The following is a 27945-nucleotide window of genomic DNA, read 5'->3' on the forward strand; positions in this document are numbered from 1 at the left end:
GGAAAATATGACATGTTGCAGGATTGTACAAAATGAAAAGCACAAGAGAGCACGCGGCACGAAGACACATCGATTCTGTGTTGCGGTAATAGAAAAGACTTGGCCTAAACTACATTTCGCAAAATACATAATTGAATTGTAACGTGGAAGAGAGTAAAGATTATGAACGACGCTAAAGTTTGACAATAAATGTATGTAATAAAGTCACTCGTATGTTTGATGTATGTAAGGGTGATTGCAAAAATAAAAAAAAATATCGTTCTTGCTCTTACCCCCTGAAATGTGAATATTAAACAGAAAAAGGATATTCATAAAAAAACGAGCTCTCTAAGTCAAGTCGAACAGATCGTTTTTTCAATTTTTATTTTCCATTCATAATTTGACACTAAAGATTAAAATAACCGCAAGCTTTCAAGATTTTTCAAATTCATGCATAGATATTTGAAGCTGATTCTTCAAAGTTTTCAAACCTTTGTAAAAAAGTATAAGTATCATCCGAGGGGGTTCCTATTCACTCGTAGATCGGATGTCAAGCGATTGCAATGATATCAACTGATTTTAAGTGATTTCAAGCGATTTCAAAGTAACCGCTTTTCAAAGCGGTCCGCGATTTCAACAAGTGAATAACCCCTCTTTATTATCATTAGAACAGACATCGCATACACAAGGAAGAGTAATTAACGAATCAAGAAACCGACCTGTTAAAACTCGAGCTAGAGAGCTTATCTTTAGGGAGGATCTTTTTTATACCAAACATTAAAATTTTCGAGGCTAAGAGCAAAAAAAAATCCTTTTTGTCGATCACCCTAATATACTCGTACATTATACGATTACAAATTAACAAGTAATCGAGTTTATAAATGATGAACCGACAAGTGACCCAAGACTTAAGACGAGTTTGACAACCTTCCGTATGCAAAATATGGTTTGCTCTACTCTTTGCAATTACAACGTGCAGGATTCGTTTTTTCCGCTTAAGGATATGATGAACAGTACGGTGAAAAAAAACAGCAGCTTTACTCCGTCTGAATGCGCAATTGTTGAAGAGTTGTAAATTAATTCACAAGGAGGTTGTGCGTAACAGTAAAAAAAAAAAAAAATTCATCGTTTTTTTATTAGTACCATTATTATCATTATTATCATTGATTTCAAGGAAGTTTAACGAGCGGCATGATTTCTAGTAACCTAGTTACTCTCTCGCATACACGAGGTACATATAAGGACTGTAAAATAATTTCTTCATTAACGACAACGTGAAGATAAAGAATCTGCAGAAAGCTACATTTACCTGTTTATGCATCTCGACATTGAGCCCGTAGGACATCTCATAGTACTGCAACAGAAAGAAATGTTAAGATAGCGCAGCAATAAATTATGTAGAAAAAGATCAACGAGTATATAAATATAATATCTAAAAGGCGCAAGGTGCAACAAATACCAAGTTGCGTATAAAACGAGAATAACCTTTAATAATATTAACCAATGATCAACGACGATTCGCGACAAGATGTCAAAGTTCGTATTCGCGTCAGAATTTTTTTTTTTATTTGTTGTTTTTGGTTTTTTTTTTTTTAACGAACTTGAAGAACACGTATTAGTTGCACCGGGAATGCCGTTTATTATCGGTGTCAAAATCCTCATTCCTTTTCTTCGCATTATATAACGTACAGTACGCGTAAATAACGAATGCCCGATCCAGACTATCCTTGCGGTAATTTGGAATTTAACACTGCGACAATCCGCTGCCATCCGACATTGAGCGAATATTTCCAACATCTACCGGATCCGTATAATATAACATAACATAATCACCAGCGGCCGTAAAGCATGTCCCTTAGACCAAGATCCGACGACCTCTTGTTCGGTAAAGCTAAGCGACACGATGCAGCACGTGTGTAAATATAGTACACACACACGCAAACGCATAAATATAGATACGAAATCGATAACTGGAGCAACGGAAATATTCGAGTTTAATAATGCAACTGATAACAACCGTCCCTCGAGGGTATTCGTATCGTTGGCTATACATAGGCTCGTGCATACCTTCGCCAATGCGATTCTATGTCTGTACTAGGTAATTATAGAGTACAGTTTTATAGTACGTTACGCCGATTAACGCCTTGTTCCTTATTCACTTGTACAGGTTATTCTCGTTTCTTTGTACGTTGTCCTCGTTTTATTTCTTCTTTTTTTTTTTTTTTTTTTTTTTTACATTTATACACTTTACATTACCGCTGAATTGATTACACGCGCTAGTTCCTTCGGTGCCATTTGATAACTTGATATTATAATATATTTTTATAATTTGAATTATCTTCGGTCGAAGAAAAATTTCATTTCACTCCCGTTTGCCGTCAAATATTACACATTGTACGAACATTTTAAAAGACCTAATAATTACGATCATTACGTGCTGGATATTGCTGGAAAATATGAAAAAACAACCTTTGAACGTTGTTCAAGATCATTTTATCGATAGGCAAAATAATTTTAAATCGGTATAACAGATACCGCTAAATATTTGTAGACTAAATTTTTACCGGTTAATCGATCTGACGTGACAAGAAATGAAAACGCAACACAATTTGGTCCACGCTCGTTTTCTCTCCTTTCGTCGAGATCCTCTGGACAGATATGGCTATATTCGCTATGACGCAAAGTTGAGAGATTCTTTCGCGCATATCAATTACGAACTGCGAATCCCGAGGGTTGCACAAAAAAAAATTAATTACTAAGTGATCCGCAAACTATAGAATACGTAAGTACCTAATTACCACGATACTGCAGAATGATGATAATATAATGCGTCGGCAAAGTGATATTCGCCTATCCGCGAATGATTAAATCACATTTACGCCGCGCAATTTGTCCAATTACAAATCTTTTACCATTAACAAATAATTGATCGAAGAGCTTTAACCGACTTGTAATTAACCAGCTTCTACAAATTTTCTTACATCTTTCTGAAATCCATGTTTTTTTTTTTAATTTTTCATTTCGCACGTATAATATCAAATGGAATTGAAATAATTTCTATAATAAAAAATGACCGTCAAATTCACGCGTTATCGTACAGGAAATTCGAGTAAATTTCTTTCGTAAACTAGGATGGAGGAATACTTTGAAATACCGAAAGAGCGGATAAGCGAAAAATTTCCCGGGTTTAATTGTAAATATTATATTTATAATAGGTGGATAGTTCTTTAAACACATACATCCGCATCTATATATATATATATATATATATATATATATATATATATATATATATTTGTGTGCGTGTGTGTGTGTGTGTATGTACACGTATATATTATATGCAATGGTACAATATTATACGAAGGGAGGAAAATGTGGATAGCGCGATAATATAATAGCGTCGACGGTTGACAACAGTTTGCATCTCTCCTCTCCATTTCTCTCCGTCTACCCGACCCTCCCTCTCTCTATCTCTGTCTCTGTCTCTCCCTCGCTCTCCGCGTTTACTTGGAGATATCGATTACCGGGTGAACTCCCCACCTCCCGCCCCTCCGTTCCCCGTCAGGACGACGGACCCCCACCCCCATCCCCATCCCCGTCCCCAACACCCTGGTAGTCCGCTTGCCTGGTGTGTCACGTCAGTGTAGCAGTTTACAGGGATGTACAGTCGGCGTAGGGGGTGCGATGCCGCCTCGCGGAAATCTTTACTGCGCGTCGCGCGTTGTTGTTACCGGGGGTCGGGGTCGGGGTCGGAGGCGGGGGCGGGGACGGGGGCGGTTTTCGCAAACAAATGACATACGCCCTAATATTTCATTTCGAGTATTCAATTTCCGTACATCCGTCCGTCCGTTCCCTCGTTCCTTCCATCCTTCTTTTTCGCTGGTCCAGTCAAAATATATGTAGGCTGGTATATATGTACGTACTCTCTAAATTTTGTTGAGTGAAATGTCACTCTTTTTTATTGAAGATCGAGCCAATCCGACAGGAATGACATTTCACCCAAGAAAATTTTAAGTGCTCGCTAATTGTGTAAAAAAAACATTTATTACTCCATCGACGGTCTCAAAATTTGACGTCGGACTAACTTTTCTTTGTATAATATGATATAATTCGTAAGTATGCACGAAGTTACTCCCTTGTATATGTGCATAGGGGGAAGTCACCACAGTGCCGGAAACATAAGGTTATTCGTTAATAAAATCGTAACCTACGTGAAAGTATGATTTGTTTTATTTTTATGATAATCTTCCGTAGTATCTCTAGTATTTTTAATGGTTAACGTTAAACTAAGGAAAAAATATTATTGCATTTGGTACTGACAACTAGCGAGTTAGAAAAACGGCACCTAATAGGTACTGGACACTGATAGTAACGAACAGAGAGAAATGATTAAAAAATTAATAAACCTTGCAATGGTCACAAATGTATTGGTGAGAGAACTCAGGAATATCTGCGCACGCCTCATGCACCCATTCCTTGCAATTGCAGCACTGAATCCAATCCTCATCGTTCTCTTCAAGGATTACCAGACTGAAGTTAGTAACGTTAACGTAACGAAACGTGAGGGAAAAAACCATTGTTTAGCAATTTTATAGTAACTGAGGTAGTCGAGCTTTCAAAATATCAATATATTTTGGCATATTAAAATTCACCACATCGTCAGACATTCCTGAAATTGCGAAACAACCATTTTTTTTATTTTTTTTTTTGGCGTAACGCGAATCATTACAATAACGTTACCAACTTCATATTCATGGGATATATGTAGGTTTTCTTTGTGCTGCTTCGCGTGTTTAAATTGAAGAACCGCCCAAAAACTCTGAAACTTCGGTTTCTTCGGTTTTGCAATACGATTGTTTAGCCACGGTAAAACATCACTGAGACAATTAAGCGCAAGTTTTGTACGAATAACAAAAATAAGAGAAAAAAAAACGGGTGTCCGGTATTAGGTACCCGTAATGCACGACCGAATGACAAAGTATACGCTCGTTCGCAAGTATATTAACTTTTATTGAACATCGTTTCAAAGAATACGTACCAACAACCATCTCGGACGAAAAACAGAACAGCACAACCACCAGTTTTTCAAAATATACACTTGCGAAAATTAGGCGTGACGAAAATCTGTGCAGACCTCAAACGTCAGCTGACTCTCACCGCAGCTTGCGGTATATCCCCCCATTGCTATAGCGTCCATTGTACGTGTTCGAACCACGCAAGAAAACTATAGGTACTGTTTTTACTCAACTAAACTTTGAATACGATTTATAATTTTACGACCCTTTTCTTTGTTTTTGTGAAACTATAACTACTCGGCATCGGTGGCGTGGAAAAAATTTTCAACGAGTTTACACCGAATCGAGATTATAAACGTCGATGACGCATTTAAGGAACCCATCGCTCTTATACGCAAAGAAATTAGTTCGTTTTTAAAATGATAATTATTACGTATATATTATATATAATACTAATAGCAGACATATAATATGAAAGAAAAGACATCGTAAACCGGGCAAAACGGTGTGTGCGCGTGTGTACGTATGAAGTGAAAAAGTCCTCGCCGGCGAGAAAGCGCTTAAATAATTAGTAACAATTAAACAACTTACCACTACGTAATGCCTCTGCATTTCAGTCTTCTCATTAGCTAGCTTTTCGCACTCCAACTTCAGCCTGAAAAATGAAGAATTGTAGAAAAATGAAAATCGCCGCGCAAAAGGAATACGTACGCGCAGAAGAGATAATCACCGTTTATGCGGGTATGGTGTGAATAGAAAAGAGTATTAGGATAGGTAAGTAAAAGTATCGAGAAAACAAGAGGTCATAGGTAAATACATTTGAACAGAAAATACACGAAAATCAACTCACGAATGATACTGCTGCTGAATAAAACTGAATTCTTCTTTGATTCTCTCGCAGGTGTCGGCGACTGTAAATTTCAGCCCACCGGCAGCCCCCGCTGCACTTCCACCGCCACCCTGGAAAAAAGAAAATGAATTTAAAAATCACATTCATTTTACGACCGTTTCGCGAGAGTTGATAATAAAAATAAAAAAGAAAAAGAAAAAAAAAAAAAGATCCGATTCTTTATCCCCCAACGAAAAAACTATGTTCTGCTTTTGACATTTCGTTATTAATGAATTATTATCTTCTTTTTTTAACCATTTTCTTTTCGCATACAACGTGAAACAAAAGGTACGCGATTCGACAATTTCGCTCGAGCTGACGAACCAGAAATGAAACGAAGAAAAAAAAAATAATAATAAAAAAAACAACACGGGCTACCTGCTATTTTATTATCGGAGATTACAGAATTGAAAAATAGTCGACACTATTTTCTTTCTTTCTCTTTTTTCTTTTCATTTGCCAAGTAAAGTTCTGAATAATGTATTCTGTACAGAGCTGCTCGATCCGAAGAGCGGCGACGAAAATCCAATAATGCGTTATTAGCGAGTAACGTTCCGTGCATAATATTACAATAAATAGTCATTCGGTTGTCTATAATTTTTATGACACGTTATTATATAATATCGCGTCTTTATTTATAAAATAATCGTGCGGTATGTCGTCGTTTCACTCTGCGACTCGTATAAACTAACGACAGGTCACTGAATAAGTGTAAATGCGAGTAATAATCATAATATAATAAATAACAATAATAATAATAATATAAATAAAAATGGTTGGATAAAAAATTATCACCCTTACTCCGTGTATATTTAATTTGTTTTCAAACTAGCACGCCACTAAAATTATTAACAAACTCACTAAAGCTGTGACTTGGGTAGAGAAAAGTTTCTTAAGGATTTCGCGTAAATCCGCCTGTAATAATTGCACGTAGGTTAAAGTTTTGACGGACTAAAATTCCAGCCAGGCAAATAAAAGGAATTTATTCACAAAACTTGGTAAGTAGTAGGTTGTATCATCGTATTTAATTTATACTTTCGGACACTTTTCATCCGATTACTGTAATATTGTATTGCACATATCCACGCTGTTACAAGCGGTAGTTTCAACTCGAAGATAATTGCTTCGTTATTGCAACACGATAAGAAAGGTACAATTTGCGGTAACATGGTTAACCCATTGTGATAAAGACTCTCCGCACACCTCGTTAGTCGTGAAATCCTGTTGACTGTACGATGCGGTTAGCCGCTCTGTAACTTACAACAGGAGTGAAAAGTTTCTATCGCTCAAGGTTTCAATCATCGGCTACCGAGTAGAAAAGAAACATGATTAATCCGCAAAAAAGGCTCGGCGGCTAAAAAATTATCTGGGATTTCTTCGCTGCAGTAAGTTTTTACCACTTGGTAACAAAGACCGAAGAAGTTTCGAATCCAACACGCAGATCAGTAATCACGTCACGTAAAAGGGAGAAACGTGTAGGTACGTAACTGCGATTAGTTTCATTGACACGTGATCAATTAAGCAATCGTGACAACACTCAACAGTCAATTATCATAATTAGCGGTAACGAAACTTCGATGTTCTTCATTGGCCATCCACGAATTGTATTGGCAACGTAGCAGATTTTGGAAATGAACTTTTTGAACCTCCGTCCCCGCTGTTACTTTTTGATACACGGTATCCACTGTGGACAGTCCACATTTTACATGAAATTCTCCGTAAAAAAGTTCTTGAATACAGAAAAATATATGTATATCGTACTCCAATAGTTTATCGATTAAAACCTTTCTCTGATTCATTGTTAAAAAAATTCTCAAATTTAGCTACAATAAGAGCTTTGCAATATCCGCTTAGAACTAAAGTGTGCGCAGTGAAGACGCAGGGTTTAATTACATTATGCTAAACAATCTGACAAGCAATAAAAGCATCATTATCTAATTTAAATATCAATTTTTTATATGCTGTACATGTATGTATAATCTTTAAAATTTGAGGCTCGATTTTCATTCCAAGGTTGAGAAGCGCTGATCTGCAGCACACGTAGGGGTTAAAGTTAAGGATGACAAACCAACGCAGAATGCAACAGAAAATGAAAAAAAAGCGCTGGTCAAAAAGGTATTAAAAAAAAGTTGAAAAAAGTTGAAAAAAGAAAGAAAGAAATAAAAAAGAGAAAGAAGGGAAAAAAAAGGATTGAAAAACGAGAGTGAGACGAGTATAAGGGAACGCCGGTGCATACAGAAAAGTCCCTTCTACAAAAGACTAGCGGAAGCCAGGAGGAGAAGGAGGAAAAGGAGAAGGTGAAGAGGCGAGTGTAGTCGGCATACGGCATCATCTCTACCGTATATAAGAAGAGTTGGGGTTGAAGGCGTCCTTAATGAGACTCGCTCCACAAAACTTCCCTACTCCATACACCGTCGTTTCCTCTTCCCCTTTTACCTCCGCCACCGTCGCCCTTCGACTTCCTCTCTTTTTCTCTCTCTCTCTCTCCGTCGTCCTCCACATCAATAAGACCCCGGTTCACCCTCGCCTCACCTCGCCTCGCGCAGCCTCGCAGACGGTATATCAACAAATTATCACCCCACGGATCGTTTTAAGATAACAATTAAAACGTCAGTGTTAGTTAGAAAGACCTGCTCTGCCTGCGTACAAAACCAGCCAGATTCAATCTGCTTATCGTCGTTCATGATACAGTGAAATTCACCGGAAACCCATCATCGTCACGTTTCTCATACCAATTATTATCACCGGATATCACGCAGATAGCTACCTATCAACGATTAAACTGTTTTACCAAAACTTTTACTATCATGAATCTCTTTTAATATTATCTTAATTGGAATGAAAAATTCTAACGAATTCCAGATCAAAAGTTTAAACACGATAAAACAGTTTACACCCAACGATTTTTAAACCAATCGATTTTCCCACCGACCGCATGTTCAAAATTAACAATGAAAAGTATCAAAGCTTATAAATACAATCGCGGTGAATTCTCCTCCATGTTTGGAGGAGGTTAATTACGTTATACGGCTCAACCTCTCGAGACAGAGATATACAATCTAATTTACGTCCACCCTCCTCCCCGCCGCCGCCATATCTCAATCGAATATCCATAATAAAAATCCGTCACCTCCTTTCCAGGCTCGCCGATCGTTGGACAGATAACACCAGATACCGACAGCGGTGGTCCACGTGTAATGTTAGGTTTAACGTTCGGCACAACCTGACACGATGTACGAAACTATTGCAAGTATTCGGAAACGAGGGAGACAAACGTCTGCCGCAGTGACGATTACCGCATATGATTTTCGTCCAATTTAAAATTTATATTGAAATTTTGGCTGCTTTTGGTTCGCAGATTTTTCATTTCGAAAGCGAAGAGAATGATTTGGCCACTTGTTGAATTCGGTTCAAAGCGGCGGCTGCTCTGTGCGGGGTTGATGAGACAGAAAATGGAGAGGCAGCGGGCTGGCTGCTGGTGTGTAGAGTCGTTCACTTGTTGCAATCATCAAAAGCGACGTCAAAGTCATCGAACAGGTTGTCGCTGTCGGTATTTGATCAATAAAACATGTACACCCTTTATCGTGGCGTTTTACATTACGTTGCGCCGGCCGTTTCATCAACAATTCACCATTATCCGGCAGTTTCGTCAAATTTTAATGTAACAAACTACCACGAACGACGTTGCGTGTGCGTTTGTTGAGTTTTCGTCGATCCATCAGGCCTCTACAACGGCTTGAACGATCGAGTAGGTATACATACATGTATACATGTATACATATATGTATATGTCGTATTTTCATCACGTTCAAGTGAAAGAACAGAGAGATATGCCTGTCGGTGCGATGTTGGCCAAGCTGCCACTCGAAAAATCTCGAGCATCGTTTCGAATTCCATCTAAAAAAATCTGCAAGCTGTTGAGTTTATTGACAAATAAGTCGTCATAGAACATAAGTTTCTACTATTTCTCAATTCGAGAAATTTTATCGAAATCTATCTGTTGTACACAAAAACGGGGTCTTTTGCAATCAAATCTTAACGCATTGATACGTTACACGTTCCAATTATTCTTATTACTATTCACACTCAGTCCGGATCGTTAAGCCGGAGCAAAAAATCTACAATTACACTTGATTTCAGTACACTTGATAACAGTAAATACCTCGTCATTCCAAACTGTAACGAGACATGTAACAGGCAAAAATAAGTAAAGAAATAAACAAATGAGAATATCAATAGTTAAAAAATCTATCCAAAAAAAAAAAAAAAATTGTGCGAAATCTCCGTTGAACGCAAAGAGTTCCGTCAAGAATTTTTCATACGTGTATAAAAGAGAGATGTGAAAAATAAGTTTTACAGAATCCTCCAACCCAAACTGTACTACATAGGTACTCGAAACAAGAACGCAACAACACTTCAAACATAATTTTACACGCCAAACTTTTATGATCCTTGCGAAATGTTTGGTAGAAATTAAAAAAATTCAAATCAAATACCAAGCAGCAAGAACAAATGTATAAAAATCTGTATAAACGCATTTATAATAATGTGTGTTTTTCGCACATACAGTAAACATATATCTATGCACATATCTCTTACATCACACGGTGAACTCATTTCCTCCTTCTCCTCCAAGTATGTAGGTATACCCTGTATACCTACATAACACAGCAGCGTATATAACCATCTAATGAATACAGACGCACCCTACTACTACTACTACAGGGCCGGACATGTGTCACGATGGTTCTCGCGGAGGGTGTACATGAGACATATTACACGACACATACACACATTGTAGAGGAAAACGTACGTACACGAGGTATACGTCAAAGCCGGAGGTAGTCGTATAATGTAATCGGATTCGCTCGATACGTCGCCCGGCATATACGCGTACTTACGGGTTACACGCGTGTGCGTGTATTGCGTACACGCGGCCGCACAAACGCCTGTACAATACGTGTGCCATACGTGCTACACTACGTGGTACGCGTGTCGGAGCGTGCATCCCTGCAGCTTCGCAGGTTGCACGATGACAGAAGTGTAACGTGGGTGGTTCGTTGCACGTGTGTAGATGTACGAAAGGGTACGACGCGAGCATGCGTGGTACACTTGTAGGATGTAACGATGTGAAGTCCGAATCTCTCGTGCTTCGCCTCTGCGTTTACGTTAACATACAAATACGTCCGTTATGCATAGCAGAGAATCAGCGGCGATGATGACCGTTGTAATTATTTTATACCGAGGTTGTAAGGGTGGGTATGAAAGAAAAACTGAGAAAAGGGGGTCAGGCGGGGAACGGACGGATAGATGAATCCGTGACGCAAAAGAGGCTTATAAATACTTGAGCGGAAACTTAAATCATTCGGTTCCAAATTTAACTCCATATACACACATGCGTACCACTCTCGGTATACGCGTATAAACACGATGGCGTTATGGGTTATACCTATACATGACATACCCCTACACACGTACCTATCAAATCTCGATTCATTTATTTCCCGGGTATATTATAATAAACGTCATTGGCTCGATCCCCGCTATGAAATATATCACACACCTACCTATACATGTATCTATGTACGTATCCATGGCGTATGGTATATAGCCGTTTACCTGTACCACAGACACGGTAAACGGCGGGGGTTTCGGCGGCGGCGGCGGACGGGGGAGGAGGAGGAGGAGGAATCGCGTAACGCCGCAAGAATGTACACACGATGACTTATGCATATGCCCATATATGACGTAGGTGTAAGTCACCCGCGCGCATAGTTACGAATATATATACATATATGTGTGTGTATGTATATACCTACCTATATATAACTATTCGGCCCGGGGCATCGGCGGCGTTTCTACTCTCATATCGATTGCCTGCGGAACTCGAATGTTTTCAACTAAAATATATCGGCTCCTCCTCGGAGGGTGGAGGGCGCGGGGGTGTTCCACGGTTCAACCGTTACACTGTCACTGTGATACGGATTATAGACCTACGACCCATAACCCGGCGTGTCACCCCCCCCCCCTTCAGACCGGCGGCAAGCCATCAATTGCCGCAAATTCATTCTCCGTCCCACTCTTGCTCTCTCTCTCTCACTCTCTCCTTCTTACTGAAATCGCATCCGAGGCGTAATCATCAATCATGTAGAGTTTTAGAGTCTCGTTGCACAGGTATATTTAATTTTCACGAGTAACAATTAAAATTCTGTACAATTTCGGTGTACATGTAACGGCAAACGTTGGGGTGGGAGTAAAAAAAATAAAATAAACAAGTAAATAACCAATCTGCAATATCCGGCGTCTTTGTAATGATTTTGAATAATATTGGATTTTTAAGATTATTCTATCATGCGACACGCAGTTGAAATTTCAGATAATCATAAATATGCAAAATGACGATTTTATTTACTTCAAATTCGTAGCAGACGTTTAAACAACACGCTCTGACCAACTTCAGCCTTATTAATTTATACGACTATCCCTCGGGCAAACATTCCTCCAAAGTATTACGTTTTATTTTACCATTTAAATATGCAGTAATTCAACCACACTCGACGCGCACGCGATCGACCCCCCTCGATTTTTTCACGCTTGGTTGTACATAAATACATACGTACGTACACCTACGTGATAGATTTCCGATTTGTTCGCCTTCTCTTTCCTTTTTTCTCTCCTCCTTTATCGAAGCTCCATATTGGCGGTAGACGATGATGATGAGGAGGAGGAGGAGGAGGAGGAGGAGGAGGAGGAGGAGGAGGAGGAGGAGGAGGAGGAGGAGGAGGAGGAGGAGGAGGAGGAGGAGGAGGAGGAGGAGGAGGAGGAGGAGGAGGAGGAGGAGGAGGAGGAGGAGGAGGAGGAGGAGGAGGAGGAGGAGGAGGAGGAGGAGGAGGAGGAGGAGGAGGAGGAGGAGGAGGAGGAGGAGGAGGAGGAGGAGGAGGAGGAGGAGGAGGAGGAGGAGGAGGAGGAGGAGGAGGAGGAGGAGGAGGAGGAGGAGGAGGAGGAGACGGTGGCGGTGGCGGCGGCTCCTCATATAATAATAACCTAAAACCAATCGACCGATCTTCTCGACGATGCGATTACTTTTGGAACTGAAGAGACTTTTTCAACATCTTTCACAATGATCGCGAAACTAACGTAAAATATTATAGCATATAATTTTTCTCCAAATAGTAAAGTATTATATCATTGACGTTTAATACGTACAATAAAAATCGTACTGTAGCAGACAAAAAAAAAAACTATCTGGTATAACGAAGTTCTTCCCGTTCCCGCATCGCGGTAACACCAAGTAAGTTGTTTCACGCAATTGCGGTTAAATTTTATCAGCAAAACTGCCTTTCGAAGCGAATCGCAATTCAAGATAGTACCGATACTTCTCGGCTCTGTTCTGCTCTGCTGAATACATAACAATGTACTACAAATATATAACAATGTATAATACTTTCACGACATGTTATACGAATTGTCGCATAAGTAAAAGAGAAGAGGAATGATAAAAAAAAAAAGTTTTTTTTTCTTTAATGACGTCACGCTTGAAGAGAGGCGCTTGCGTTGTGGATTATTTCTTCTTCTCTGTTTTTTTTTTCATTTTAGTTTTTTTTTAAAACTTTTTTCAAAGACTAAAAACAAATCGAAAACAAAACAACGGTAGAACGCGGCTTGTTCCCGTCTGTGATAGATTTTATCGCTCGACACCGTCGGTATGTAATATAGGTGTACCCATGTATATGCATATATATATATATGTATATACGGGCACAACCATTAGTAAATATGTGTATGTGGAACACCAATATTTGTTATGTGTACCAGGTCTCTAGAAATAAAACGGTCGTGTACCTATACAGGCCGACGCATCGTGCACCAACACCAACGCACACGGGACAGTGAGAATATAATAAGAGTTATGAGCGTGACTATAACGAAAGGCCCGAGATAACCTGTAATGGTGGGCAATATATTACTCGCTGCCTTATATACCGGCCGTTTCGAATAATTCCGCGTGAGAATAGAAGAAAAGGTATATCGGGAAAAAAGAAGAAAGGAAAAAACATATAGCATGCGATTATTCCATAAATTCATACAAAGGTGTAACAAAATGATATATATATATACACATACAATAATGATACGTGTGTAATTTGTTGTTTCTGTGTGTTTTTTTTTTCCAACGATATTTAACTGATTGTTTCACGCGATCGAATGAACTGTAGGTGTAACAATACAACCCATGATGTGTAGGTGGACATGTGTGTACCTTTGGTATATGTGTACGAGGCATTCCGTGACATTCCGATCAAGATTTTGCGTCGATGTCTAAGATTGATTTTTTTGTATGAAAGTAAATGACGAAAAACGCGACGGCGTTTCTGAAGTATGATTTGAAAACTTGAAACAAAAACGCCAATTTCTAAAATCTGTAAAAGTTCAGAAAAATCTTACAAATAGATAAAAAAAACAATTTTCAACACCCATCGAAATATGGAGATTTCATAACTCCAAAAGATAAATAAGAACAACAAAAAAATAAATTATTGTTATTATTGGATTCCATTTTTGACGTAAGAATTAACGTAAAAGCTCATTATAATATGGGCCAAAAAATATCCATCAGAAATTTCGTTAAATTTTACATGATTTTTCTGAATTTTATCAGATTTTAGAAAGTGGCGTTTTTGTTTCAAGTTTTGAAATCATACTTCAGAAACGCCGTCGCGTTTATCGTTATTTACACTTTCATACAAAAAAAAATGATGAAACCAATTTGCTACATCGACGTAAAATCTTGATCGAGACGTCACGGAATGCCCCGTGTATGCGGACCTTTGAAAATACAGCGTATCGAGCGTATTAATAACATGGCTGCAACCATCATATCCCACCCATCAATCGGTAGAGAATTATACAAACTGCAATCCAGCATTGATTATCGAATTAACAATCGAATTATATCCACCGCCTTGACAATGTCCACACACAACACACGCGTTACTCGCTTGTATATAATACGAACGCGTGTGACGTGTGTGTATGCACGTATATATGCATGCATGTGCATACAGGGTGTACGCATAAACAGGCGTCGAAATCCCGAGTGAGAGTGCAGCATTATACAAACTCTCCGCGCGTGCAGCGCTTCGCAGCGTTCGTACGTGACATAATACGTGAAATCTGTTAGGAGGATGTTGAGCTGAGCTTTCACGCAGGTATAATATTATGGAATAGACAGAGCGGCGGTATCGAACTGGGTGTCGATGCGGCACCCGTCGACTGATTGTGAGTGTAAGTAATGCCGTCATTATCCCTGGTGTATAGTTTCGGCATTACCTATACATATAGGTGGGTACCGTAACGAGCCGATGATCATTGATCAAGCAAATCCTCGTCCAACGAACAAACGTCGAACACGCCGGTCGCCACGGGCGTAAGAAGGGTTTATTGTCACTCAACGGCATGTGTGATCTACATATATTATATCACAGCTTATGCCAATAATTCACGCCACGCAAATAACACATTGTTACATACAATACCCTCGTATATGCGTCCAGTTTTCCGGGTGAAAAATAAGGCGGTCGTAAATAATAAGAAACACTCCGCGGATTAATAAATTCATATCCCACAATCGATAACGATTATTCATCGATATCGTGCACGAAATGGGTCATCGATTGGTTGCAAAAATTAAAAACGAAGCGTAAAAATTGAAGACAATAAACGCGGCAAGTGCCGCAAACGATGTGAGGATGTACATGTGATATATGTAATATACATATTATATGCAGGTATTCGTAAAAGCATCGAGTGAGCATCGCTATTTAACGATCGGTATGGTGGACGAGACGAGGCGGTGTGGTTAACCACACCGTAGGGGCGTCATCTCCGCATGCGGGAAAGATCGAGAAGAAGGGAAAAGCTTTCCTTGGCAATATCGCAAAGACTGTAATAAATAGCAGGTATGCACGTACCTGCTTCGATGCATGTATGCAAGCGCGTGTAAAGTGGTGTGTCGCGATATGTATAGACACGTGTCTGACTGTGTGTGTGTGTGTGTGTGTATAGATACCGTGCAGGGTGTCGAGTAAAACTTGCCTATAAAAGTCCGACACTTAAATGTAATATAGGTAGTACTTGAACGATCTTTTTTTTTGTAGAATGTTCGTTTTACGCATAAGTTTGTTTTTTTCTTTTTTTTTTCTTTCTTATTCCCCCCTAGCATTTCTCCGTTCGTACGGTGTAAAAAACATTTTCTTTCGTCGTTGAGGAAAGAAAAAAAATTGAAAGATCATGGAAGACGAATTTTTACCGGAACAAGTAATTACGACCAGTCCCCAAGCCGATGTCAGCTGATAACGCGTTTAAAAACATGCAGCCGAAACACAGTTAAATTGTGCTGTACATGTATGTGTATATTTCATCCGTTGACGATTATACGATGTTCCCGCGGTGTTATTGATTTTCTTACATGTCAATTCGTCGTAGCCGGAAGGAAAAGACTGGAAAATAAAAAACCACGAAGCAGAATTGCTTGACACTTTGGATATGCTTACATAACGGATCCGACAAAAAAGAAAGAAAAGTAAAACGAACCGTACGAACATGAGTGATGTATGTATAACGCGCGTTATACGTGCTTGCGCGGTACTCACTGGGCAGCGAGGTGTGAGACTTGAAAAAAATTATCTTTCGCAAAAAAAAAAAAAAAAAAATTGGTAAACAAAAATAGCAGGAACCAGCGGCGATAAAAAAAAAAAAAAAAAAAAACCAAAGCGTTTCCTTTCATTCCCAGTTTATTGTTCAACGTTGAACCCGTGACCTCCCACAGCATGAGCTTGAGAGACGTTGTGTACACATACATTAGCCTGTATACGTGTAACGCGTGTATACAGAGAACACACTCTTGAAATAGAAAATAATGATAAAAAAAAAAAAGAAAAAGAAATAAATAAAAAAATAAAAATAAAACAGAGATAAAAGGAAGAAAAAAGAAATGGAGATAGAAGGAGGAGGAGGAAGCCTAAGATTATTTATGTAGGTGGAGATCCCGGTGGTCGTAGTCTCCGTCCGTCGGTCCGTCCGTCCTTTCGTTCGTTCGTTCGTTCGTTCGTGCCTCGTGTGGTAGCTACAATACGTCAGACGATGGTGATGGTGGTGGTGGTGGTGAAGGTAGTGCTGGCCGAGGGTTGGCAGTTGGGAAGAAGGAGGCAGCGGAGGCTGCTTGGCACGCGGAGGAATGCTTCTTGGCATCCAGGGGTTCTCGATCGAAAAGGAATTGTCCTCGCCATCTCGGCCGGCCGTCGCGGTCGTCCTTCCTGAGTGTATAAGCGACCCTCCGTACTCCGAGAAGTGCGCCGTGCCACGTCTCTACGCACGGTCGATGAGTAAGCGCAAAGAGGAGAAAGAAGGCAAGAGAAAGGTTATAATGCAGAGTCGGAGAAGGAGAAGATGAAGACGAAGAAGACGAAGAAGAGGATGAAGAGGATGAAGAGGATGAAGAGGATGAAGAGAGGAAGGAACAAGAGAGGAGAGGAGAGGAGAGGAGAGGAGAGGAGAGGAGAGGAGAGGAGAGGAGAGGGTGTAACACAGTCGTACGGATCCTCTCCTTCGGATCGCTATACGTCTTGCAGGTCGCGGTCGCGATGTCATAAATCATATTACAGAGAAAGAACCTCGGCGGCGGTGGCGTCGCGTCGGTCGTCGTCGGCGACCGTGTCGTTATATCAGAGCTTCAACATGGCGGTCTACGTGTATGTATAAGGGTATAACTCGTAAGTCGGTCCTTACAGCCGCCGTCCGACCGCGTACACAATGGCTATGAAAATATGTAACCTCGGTATTTCTAGTTGCAGGGCCTCGTGCGATACGTCCCGCGGGATATGCACACACGCATATATATAATATATATATATATATATATAATGCATACACGTAGGCATATGAATATGGCGTCAGAGGATGAGGTGGTACAACCACGTAACAAACACGCGTACTCGACTCGCGGCTGCATGCTGCCGTGCCGCTGCGATAACGTCTGTATGGGATCCCCTGGACACGCAGTGATTTTGGCCACTTGACACTTTGACGTAAGTATGGTGCCAAGTGATTATTCGATTTGTTGGATTGATAATAGATTTAAAAATTTTAACATCGTACATCGACGTGGAAGGATGTTACATTTCATTGTATAAGATTGTGTATTAACGTCGAAAGAAATCAAGTCGCAAGTAGGTATGTATAACACACACGCGTACGCACGCAAATATAAAACTTTTAGTATCCTGCTGCAGAACAGCGAGTTAAAATGATCGTAAATTTCAGAAACGGCTCTGCCGCAAGTTAAGAAGGTAAGGAGGGGGGAGAGGTTTCTTCGCTGCAACGCGTAGATGTATGCGGAAAAAGAAGTTGTAAAATTTCACATTTAACGATATGCATTCAACTTTATATTCCAATATTTATCTCAGTAAATATACATATATGTATATAATATAATATAATATATATATACATAGGTATATAATTTATCGTCGATGGAATAAATAACAGACAAAATAAATTATACGATAATCGGATAATCTTTTCTCCCTCAGCCGATCCTTGTTCGAAACACGGGTACGTCAATTACCGAGAGAAGGGGAGAGGAAAGTGAAGGCAACGGGAGGAGGGGATAACATTAGACAAAGATTCATAAAATCGTCGGATAAAATAATCGAGGTGACGGTAGTTGGCGCTTGTAATCTAATGGCTGAAGCACGATGTGTTGATTGTATTATACATATAATATGTATAATACAGGTACACACGGAACGCGGGAGAATTGTGAGGTAATCTAATTTTGGATGTGAGGTAATAACAAGGCTTGCGGAAAAAGTGGCATAAGTATTCACTGCAGTTTGCATATAATAACAGGCATGTGTTATCTGCATATATGCGTGATAAAATGCGGTGACATGCACGAGCAACTGTGTGTTACATGCGTAATAGCGACATGGCGCTGTATTTCCTTTGCATCGCGCCATTCTTTGCGAGGATAGAGAAGAAAAGCGAGGTGTGCCGTACGTGTAACGATGATATACAATTGATTTCGCATATGTGGTTTAGTACAGGTATAAAAACATCCATCGTCCATATTTAATAACGCAGTGCGAAAGGAATAATACGCGAGATTGTGCCGAAAGTTACCAAGCGACAAATGACGGTGGAACCCGAATTAAATATACGTGCGGTAATTACGACGACGTATCTTTTTAATTGCCTTAAATAAACACGTAGAGGCAGCGACGAATAGCAGGCCAGATGTTCTGTATTGTGGGGTTAATTAATAGAGCCTTTTTCGAGCTAAAGGTAAAGAAGAAAAAAAAATGGAGGAGAGAAAAGAAGATGAAGATGAGAGAGCGACAACAACAGCGACGTGTGTTCAAAAATATATGACAATACTGTAATTATTTGCTTAAAATTTACACTGCGCTGGTAATTGCTGCCATCGCTACCGCGAATAAAAGTATTCGAAAAAATTTCTAGACATTTCCACATTTACCATATTTCCATGTAAACAGAGGTCAAAGTTACAGTGTACCTAGCCGCTAGAAAGAAAAAATCAAATCCTCGAGTTTTTTAAAATGACTTTCGAAGACTTGAATTTTCAGAGCATACAACAGGTTTACCGTTTTTGGGACAATCCTAAACTTGCGAACAAAGGATTTTTCCTTCTGAAGCTGCCTCGTTCCATAGTTAACATAAAAAAAAATACCAATCATGTAATTCTAGCTTGTTAAAACTCTCAAATTATAATTTATACGGTGTAGATCAAAATATGTAATACATAAATCGTATGGTAGCTCAACTAGTGAACTCGAGGAGCGATAATTAGGGAAGAATGAAACGAGTAAAAAATAATACGAAATAAGGAAAAATAAAAAATAAAAAAAAAGCCAACAACAAAAACCAGAATAAAATATAAACGATGAAAGAATCCGTGCGAGAGAACTCGAGGTGTGATATCTCACGGGATTATACACGTGGATCGTTAAACACGAATAGGGTCTTATAAGACCCTCAAAAACATGTGCAGCGCGCGCTGCAGGTAGATATGTGCGTACATAAGTATACGTGTGTATAAGTATATACACATATACGAAATAAGAACGTCGGTCCGAAATTCCCTGCCTCGAAAAGAAAAGTTTGAAGGGAAAAAGGAGAATACAAAGTAAGCAAAAAAAGGTTAGCGTTCCTCCCTCTCATCCTCTCACTCTCTTAAATTTACTCAACCGTTCTATTCTCACTGCAAACTATCCGCAGCTGTGGAAGCGTGCAAAAATTGTTCCTGTCGCAAACGGCAAAGATCGATCCTCCGTTCACCTTCAATAATGACTTTCGCCCAATTATCATTCCACGTGCTATATCCAAAGCGTTCGAAAGAACGAGGACGAAGCCGGTAACGTTACCGTAACGATGCATGTTTAGGAAAAGTCGCCAATTCGCATTTTAATGACTTTTCGGTATGTGGTAAACGTTTTTTAAAAAAAAAAAAAATATCCACTAATTCCGAAAATCCAACTCCTCATCGTTACGTTAACGTTACCAACTTCAGTCTCATTCGAAAGAGCGATACAGATCGTGTCATACGTAACATCAGGCAGCAACGGACTGCCGGATCCTCCTCGGTGATGCTTCAACACTCAATCTCCTCTAATCAAGGTTATGGATGATGCGCTATCACTTGCCTAGGCTGATGTTACGCGACGAGCCTCTCTGATTATCGCGAGTTAACGTCGTCTGTGATCGTGAGCAAGTCTACGAGTCGGCGAATCGAATCGCGTCGCGTCTACGGTGTTCGATTGACAATAACGCGACAACTGTCATCGGCATCTTCAAAAGCCGTCCATCCGCGTACTTTGTTGAGAGGAAAGAGCAAAAGGCTTAGTTTTATTAAATTTCTAGTTTTCAGTTTTTACCTAGTTAGTTTAGTTCTCGACAAAGTCTTCAACCATACGGTTGTGGTTGATTCGTTCCGATATATATACTTATTTAATCATTTATTTGTCTATTTGTCTATTTATTTATCAGTATATTCGACTGTTTTAATTTTATTTCTTCAATTATCTGTCCATCCATATATCCATTTACCCATCTCTACCCCTCGCCCCTTTTCGAATTCTGAGCAAACAATCGGCCCCATCCCACCATTGAGCTTCAGGTTTAGGGCCAGTTCTAGGGTGAGTATCTCCTCCGACTGGCACACCCCTTCTCGTCGCTCTCCGCTCTCCGCTCTCCGCTCTCCGCTCTCCGCTTTCCGCTTGCCGGGGCGAAGTCCCGGGTCCTTGTTTGACATGAAAATGTAAATGTTCAGCCAGCCTCGCGGCAGTGGTTCTCACAACCTTCCCCCATTCTCGCCTTCGAATTACAAAAAATTTCATCCGTTTGCAGCAACGATACGACGATGAATGCATCGTCTCCTCTCCTCTCCTCTCGCTCTACACCGCGCCGCAAATCCACATTTGCAACCAACTCGATTGGTTCCCAACTAAAGGTTTTCGTTTCAAATTACATACGTATAAACTGCCCAGTACAAATACCTCTCGGATTCTAATCGCAAACACTTTTGAATACATCGTTAAAATCGGATTTAAATCCAAAAGATTCATCAATCAAACTCCTCCACGACTAACGTCATACTATATGCGTGTAATAAATTTGTCACAAATTCTTAATATCTTTTGTTGGATACAGAGTTTGAGCAACGTTGCCCACGAAAACCAAGATATATATGTATATATGTATATATAAAACATACATGAAACAAAGAGATGACTACAAGAAACAACAGAGATTTATCCTTAGAACGAATCGTACCAAATGAATTAATACGTTGCATAATAACAAGAGCATAATTGATACGAATGAGAACCACTGAGGGGATTTCAGTGGGCGGCGGTGGTCCCCTCATCAAATGCTTGTCATACCGTTCTTACCCCAAACCCCCCATCGCTAACCTAACCGATCCCCACAACCCCTCCTCCTCCTCCCCCACTTCCACCACCTCGTCGTCGTCCTCAACCCCGCGGCGCCCAACGGCTCTCGCTCTCTCGCTCTCTCGCTCTCTCATCCCCGCCCCTTTTGCCGGCGTCTCTGCCACCCTCGCCGTCCACCCCTGGGCCACCCCGAAACCCCGAAACCCATACGCCGTGACTCCCCCCGTAGACTATAGACTAGACCCTGTTATGTACCCACCCCAAAGCCGTTGGAATGATGCCGCTAAAACCTACCAATTATTTAGGGAATGATATGGTCAGTTGATTTCGTTGTAATACGCGTGGATTTGGATTTCGATTTGGATCTTGATAAACACAAGGTGTAATCGTTTCTTTACGAATAGTTTGTCGCGTTTTCCCCGTCTTATCGCCGTTTCTTTTACAATAAATTTTCATTTTACACTACGTTTTTACACGGACCGTCGAATTTGGAGGTAAGCTTTTATCTCGGTACACGTAGCTATAGACGAGGTCAATAAGCCGGGCAACAGTCGAAATTCCTCGACTGGAGTACATCGTTTACGAGTTTTTAACAGCGTAACGCAAAATATTCGTATTAATCATTTGGAATTATAAAACTGAAGAATTAGCCAGATCTTTACGAATCAGAATGACAATTACGCATAATTTACATATAATTCGTCCCTTCCTATTCGCAGGATTCTTTTTATTTCTATACACTTCCATAACTATAACAACTTAAGAATAATATACCGCAATATAATATATTATAAAAAGAATAGGTACGTAACGTATAATAGGGACAACTTTTAGACCGCGTCAAAATCTCCGAGTGACGTATAATAACAACATAAGTTTGAAAGTGAGAACTTTATTCGAAATACAGTTTGTCGGCATCGGCGAAGAGAACGAGGGAAGAGAGTCGAGGTATAGTCTTGTAACCGACAAGTTATACATAGGTAGTACCGCACCTACACACAGTGTTGTGCATACACAGGATAAGGCGAAGTTTTCCCCACCGAACTCAAATATACCCTTATACCATTATTTACATTGCCTTCGCATAGCTACGTATACACACATTATCAGTTATATGTATATAACATGTATGGTACACATGGAATGGGATGAGATAACTTCGCGTAAAGACGAAAAAAAAAAACAATGTATGTATTACACTATCATATTATATATATATATATATATATTATACAAAATGTAGTGGTTTTTTGGTATATACATGATATTGTGCTCGTTGGATGAAACTATATATACCGCCTAGTGACAAATTATCTTCTCAAATGCTTGCATTCCGATGCTATAATACAACTAGGACTACAAGGCAATCTCAATTTCACGCATTGCACCTCTGCGGTCGGTCAACTTTGATACGTACACACTTTGCCTTACGCGGACCCAAGTTTTATAAGGAGTGGTGAGTCCGATACGACTAACAGATAATTCGCGACCAAATACAGTGCAGCAGATCGATTTAATATTAAATTAGTGAATCACGAACGCTGCGCTAATTCTGTTCTACCAATTTCTGGTTTTTTTTTTTTTTTTTTTGCAGTATTTGTTGTTTTGTTATTTTTTTTTTTTTTAAACCCCGTCCAGTTCCTTCTTTTGTTTTAGTTTTTGTTCAGCGAGATTTTCAATTTTCCCCGGATTCAATTCGCCTAGCAATTCACCGAACAATTAGCCGGAGCACAATTTGATTAGCGATTGTCATTCGAGTACTTTATACGAAAAACATTTTTCATCCCGTACAACGTATATACATGTATTAATGTACGTTGTACGTACGTACAGGCGTGCATAACGCACATTCGCAGCAGCCGAGCTCTGCAGGCGCGTGCAATTTATTTTTTAATCTGCACTGTGACTGGGGAAAAAACGAAGCGAAAAAAATGCAAACCTCCAGATACACAGACGTTATTACATTGATACTGATATACGTATAACTGTACACATACACGCATGCACACCTGTGTATACATATATACATGTGGCGTACGCAAGAAACGTAAAAAAAAAAAAGCAATCGGAAATAAACGAAATTGGAAACGAGGACATATTTTTTTTTGTTCCGGTTATTAACGCACGAACTCAATCCTCAATAATACAACGATTCAATTTTTCATAATCAAAACTTGTGTTCTATGTGGTGAAAACGTAAATTACTCTGTAAAACGTCATCACCGTGCGACATAACGCTACGCCGACGAATATGAAAATTGTGCAAATTTTCGAAACAACGATTTAGAAATGAAGGCAAATTATTCAAACAAGGTGTAGAACGAAGAAGCGCTGTACTCAAAAATTGAATGAAAGAAAAAAATTAGAACTATCTTAAAACAATGGTTGCGCTTGTGATGATATCATGCATATATATATTGTATATAATGTATCGTACAAATCGCCAGCTGAGTAATTATTTAAACGATATATTTACATAACGAGTAATGACAGCGGATACGGGTATATAATAATGTAGGAGCTGGATATGTATAGGATCATAAATATTTACGTTACGAAGTTTACTGTATATTATTATACACATTACACCGATGTGTGCAGCAGCAGCAGCAGCAGCAGTTAAACCTGCGCGGTTTCAAATTCACTCCATACATGGTTGCATAATTGTGGGCGCCGTCGAGCGGCCCGTGAACGTATTCTTACAAAATAGCAACGCGTAGCGCGAAAAGGGAAGAGAAAGGAATTATTCAATTCTGCACGCCGGCGGCAGAACGAGTACGCGGCGCATATCGTATACAATAGGAATTCTTTCCTTTTATCGTATCGTTTTTATTTTCCATTCCAATTCATACTCTTATCCCCGGTCCCCGCATATAAAGAGGATAAATATAGACGCTGGGATCACGCGTGCAAATTATTATCACTTCTTCAGCATATGATAAAAAAAGAACAAGAACGTATGTAACAAGCCATGAATCCTGCGTGCGAATAAAATCTCATCGTTGCAACGATGCCGGTCGCAAATAAAAACACGCGTCGTCAACGTCATCATCGTCATCGTCGCATCATCTTTTCGTAAGCAATGCGAACGCGTTACACGTATTATAATACAAGAGTGACAGAGAGTGCAAAGTCAGGTTACATAAGTTGCGTTGAGTTGAAGTAAGTCAGGTCAGGTTGGTCGCGGGAAAAGTTAATAAATTGATTTGATGAGCCTGCAGTGATAAAGGGAGAGCCCAACAACGGGGGACGGAGAGGAGATGATGAAGAGGAGGAAAAAGAAGAAAAAGAGGAAGAAGGGGTCGATCAAGAAGAGAAGCATCGAGGGACCCGTCTCTTCTCTATCAAGCTCTCCATACCAGCCAGCCGTAGCCACCGCTAACGTAGTTTTATAATCAATTAACATAATCTGGTTCACCCCTGGCCCCCTGTTATACGTATACACCGTCACTCCCGCTCTTGCACGCAGCTATTATAGGTGTGTATACAGTTATACCTATACCAAACCCTCCCTGCCTCCCTTCCGAGCCCTGTTAAACAGACGAGAGGACTCCTCCTCCTCCTCCGGTCGCGTCTTTACGATTCACTCGTAAAACGTAACTGCAAATCCTTTCCGGTGTCGGTCTTACGCCCGCGGATTAATCTAATCACTATTCGACTGTTATGTACACCGGGATATTTATAAACCCCGTGCTGTACTGACCTGTTAAATAAAAATGTAGGTACGCCTGAGGGTGGTTTGGGAGAAAAGTTTCTTATTTTTTCTCGAATGTTGGTGGTGCTTGATAGAAAATTGATCTTCCCGAAAGATTGGCTCAGGTCGCTTTTTTAATTTTTATTTCCCATTCATTTAGCATGGGGAAATTCGACTTTTCGATAAAAAGTTACAATACTCGTAAGCTGGTCAATATTTTTCAAATGAATTTCCAAACCTTTGAAACAAAGCATAGTTATCATCAATTATCGAGTTTTCGGATGACTTTAATGTGTGTTCTAATGATGTTGACTACGCTTTGTTACAAAGGTTTGGAAAGCATAGATATTTGTACACATTTATAGCTATATATATATTATACACCACCAACGGGATGCAGAGTATTTTTATGTGTAAATGAAACTTTTGAACCTGTTTCCAAGAGAAACAAAATTCGTTTTTGAAACACCGTAATATATACATACACAGTGTTTGTATGTGTTACATAAAATGTAATAAGAAAACATATTCGACGAAACGTTTTTCGTATTTGAATTTTTTTAAGCTCGTTGAAATTTTCTTCGACCGAGTCGTTTTTTTTTTTAATGCAATTTGAGGAAAATTTTTTTTGTCCAACTTACTACTTTTCAAATCGCAAACGCGACTGCAGTGGCAATGCGACGCGACCCAAATATGCAAATCATCATCTTTAGCCGCGCCGCGCTTTCGTAATTTGAGAGCATATGAATTATTCAATCGGTTGTTTAAGAAACACACCCCTGGAGTTATATGATTTTGGTCAAACGGAGGGTGCAAAGCAGCAGACGAGAAACGAACTCGACTCAGCCACCGCGCGTTTCACGATTCTCCGCGAAGCAATTAGCGCGATGACAAGGATAATGGAATAAATATATCTAAATGAAAGTAAGAGAATTGTTTAAAAGAGGCATATATTATACGACTGACAATCCAAACTATAAACGTAATAATTAATACTACCGCCCGATTCAAAGTGTACATATTACAGAATCCTTTTAATCAAGGTTTTGATAAATACTATGCATATATCAACCATCGGATAATCATTATTGATCCGAAAAATCGATCGAGTGTAGAATAAAATTGTAATTTGTATTCGATTTAGTCATGGTTCACTGGGATTCAGCCAGATTGAAGAAAGCAGATTTATTGGTACACGAGCTAAATAACGGAGATAGCATCGATATGGTAATATAAATGTATCGACAAGCGTATGCGCGAAATTGATATATGCCAAGGGGTATACGTAAAAGCGTCTCTCGTTTTTACCGCGATCCATAGCCAATTTTATCGTTTTATACTCCACCCAGCGCCGCTGGGCGATAAAACAGCTGCGGAAACGTTGACGCAGTAATTAGAATCCTTGCAGCAGGACACACGACGCTTTAAGGATGATCTTATCAGCGCGGTTCCATCGGCAAGGAATAGAAATCGCGAGTCGCATTCTCCACCTTTGGTATGCGTAAAATCAATGCTGTAATCACGACTAGCCGTCGATAGTGAATTTATTCTCGACTCAATTCGTCCTGTTGCTTGCTGTTTCCGGTCAAGAGAGCCGCTACGCTCCATTTCGTTGATTCTCATGTCCGTCGTCCGTGGAAGAGGCGAGGATGACATCAGAGGCTGCAAACACTTCCCACACTTTTCATCCCGAACTTCAAAGATCGGATCTCACCACCGACTTGTACCGATTCATCGAGTAATCAACGACGATCGATATCGTTCGTTTTGTCTTTATATTACAGGCTTGCCTACCAATAAACTTATTAATTTCACTAGCCTGCTGCAACGATTCACGGAGAACCAAACCAATCACAATTATGACTCACTCAATCAATCGCTGTTACGATATACCAAATGCTGTTCTACTTTTTTCATCGAAATATTAATCTAATCGACTCTGAGCTGAATTTCCCACCGTAATTCAACAAATCGATCATCAACTTATCTCGGAGCGCTAGAAATTTCTGACAGCTTTCGCACCGAGGTACCAATAAGCACGTTATATCTAATTTAAAAATCAACCAAACAGAACAAATATTCAGGTAGTGAATATTACATTACAATCCATACGTACATTGGTCGTAAGAAGTAAACGTTCAAGTCGGCAAAAATCGTGGTGTATCTAATTTTCAACAACGAGACGAGAGAGAATTCCTGCAAATTTCAATTTTCTACACGAATCGATGACGCTCGAGACTTTAAGACGTTAGGTAATGCAAACGAATGCTGATTAATGCTTTGCCAACTTTCGAGGAGAATATTTTGCCCGTCATAAATTGCTAAACATACAGGTAGTCTATAGTCCATAGGGTACATGAAACAGGCAGGGCACACGCAGTGTAAATATAACAAGAA

General features: G+C 39.7%; 1 protein-coding gene across 14 annotated transcripts in view; it reads right to left on the reverse strand.

Moving 5' to 3' along the window:
* The window catches only part of gro (TLE family member transcriptional corepressor groucho), a 58300-nt gene that overhangs the window by 26239 nt on the left and 4116 nt on the right, over window positions 1–27945 (reverse strand). For 12 of the 14 annotated variants that reach the window (XM_046630495.2, XM_046630491.2, XM_046630492.2 and 9 more), the window contains exons 3-5: window positions 5845–5954; window positions 5586–5649; window positions 1289–1336 (exon numbers count right to left, since the gene is read on the reverse strand). In XM_046630495.2, the coding sequence (XP_046486451.1) occupies window positions 1289–1336; window positions 5586–5649; window positions 5845–5954 (222 nt within the window). The remainder of the gene's footprint in view (window positions 1–1288; window positions 1337–5585; window positions 5650–5844; window positions 5955–27945) is intronic. The other 2 variants (XM_046630500.2, XM_046630497.2) reach the window with 1 other exon arrangement.

Source organism: Neodiprion pinetum, chromosome 6, assembly GCF_021155775.2.
Source record: "Neodiprion pinetum isolate iyNeoPine1 chromosome 6, iyNeoPine1.2, whole genome shotgun sequence".
Classification (NCBI taxonomy): Eukaryota; Metazoa; Arthropoda; class Insecta; order Hymenoptera; family Diprionidae; genus Neodiprion; species Neodiprion pinetum.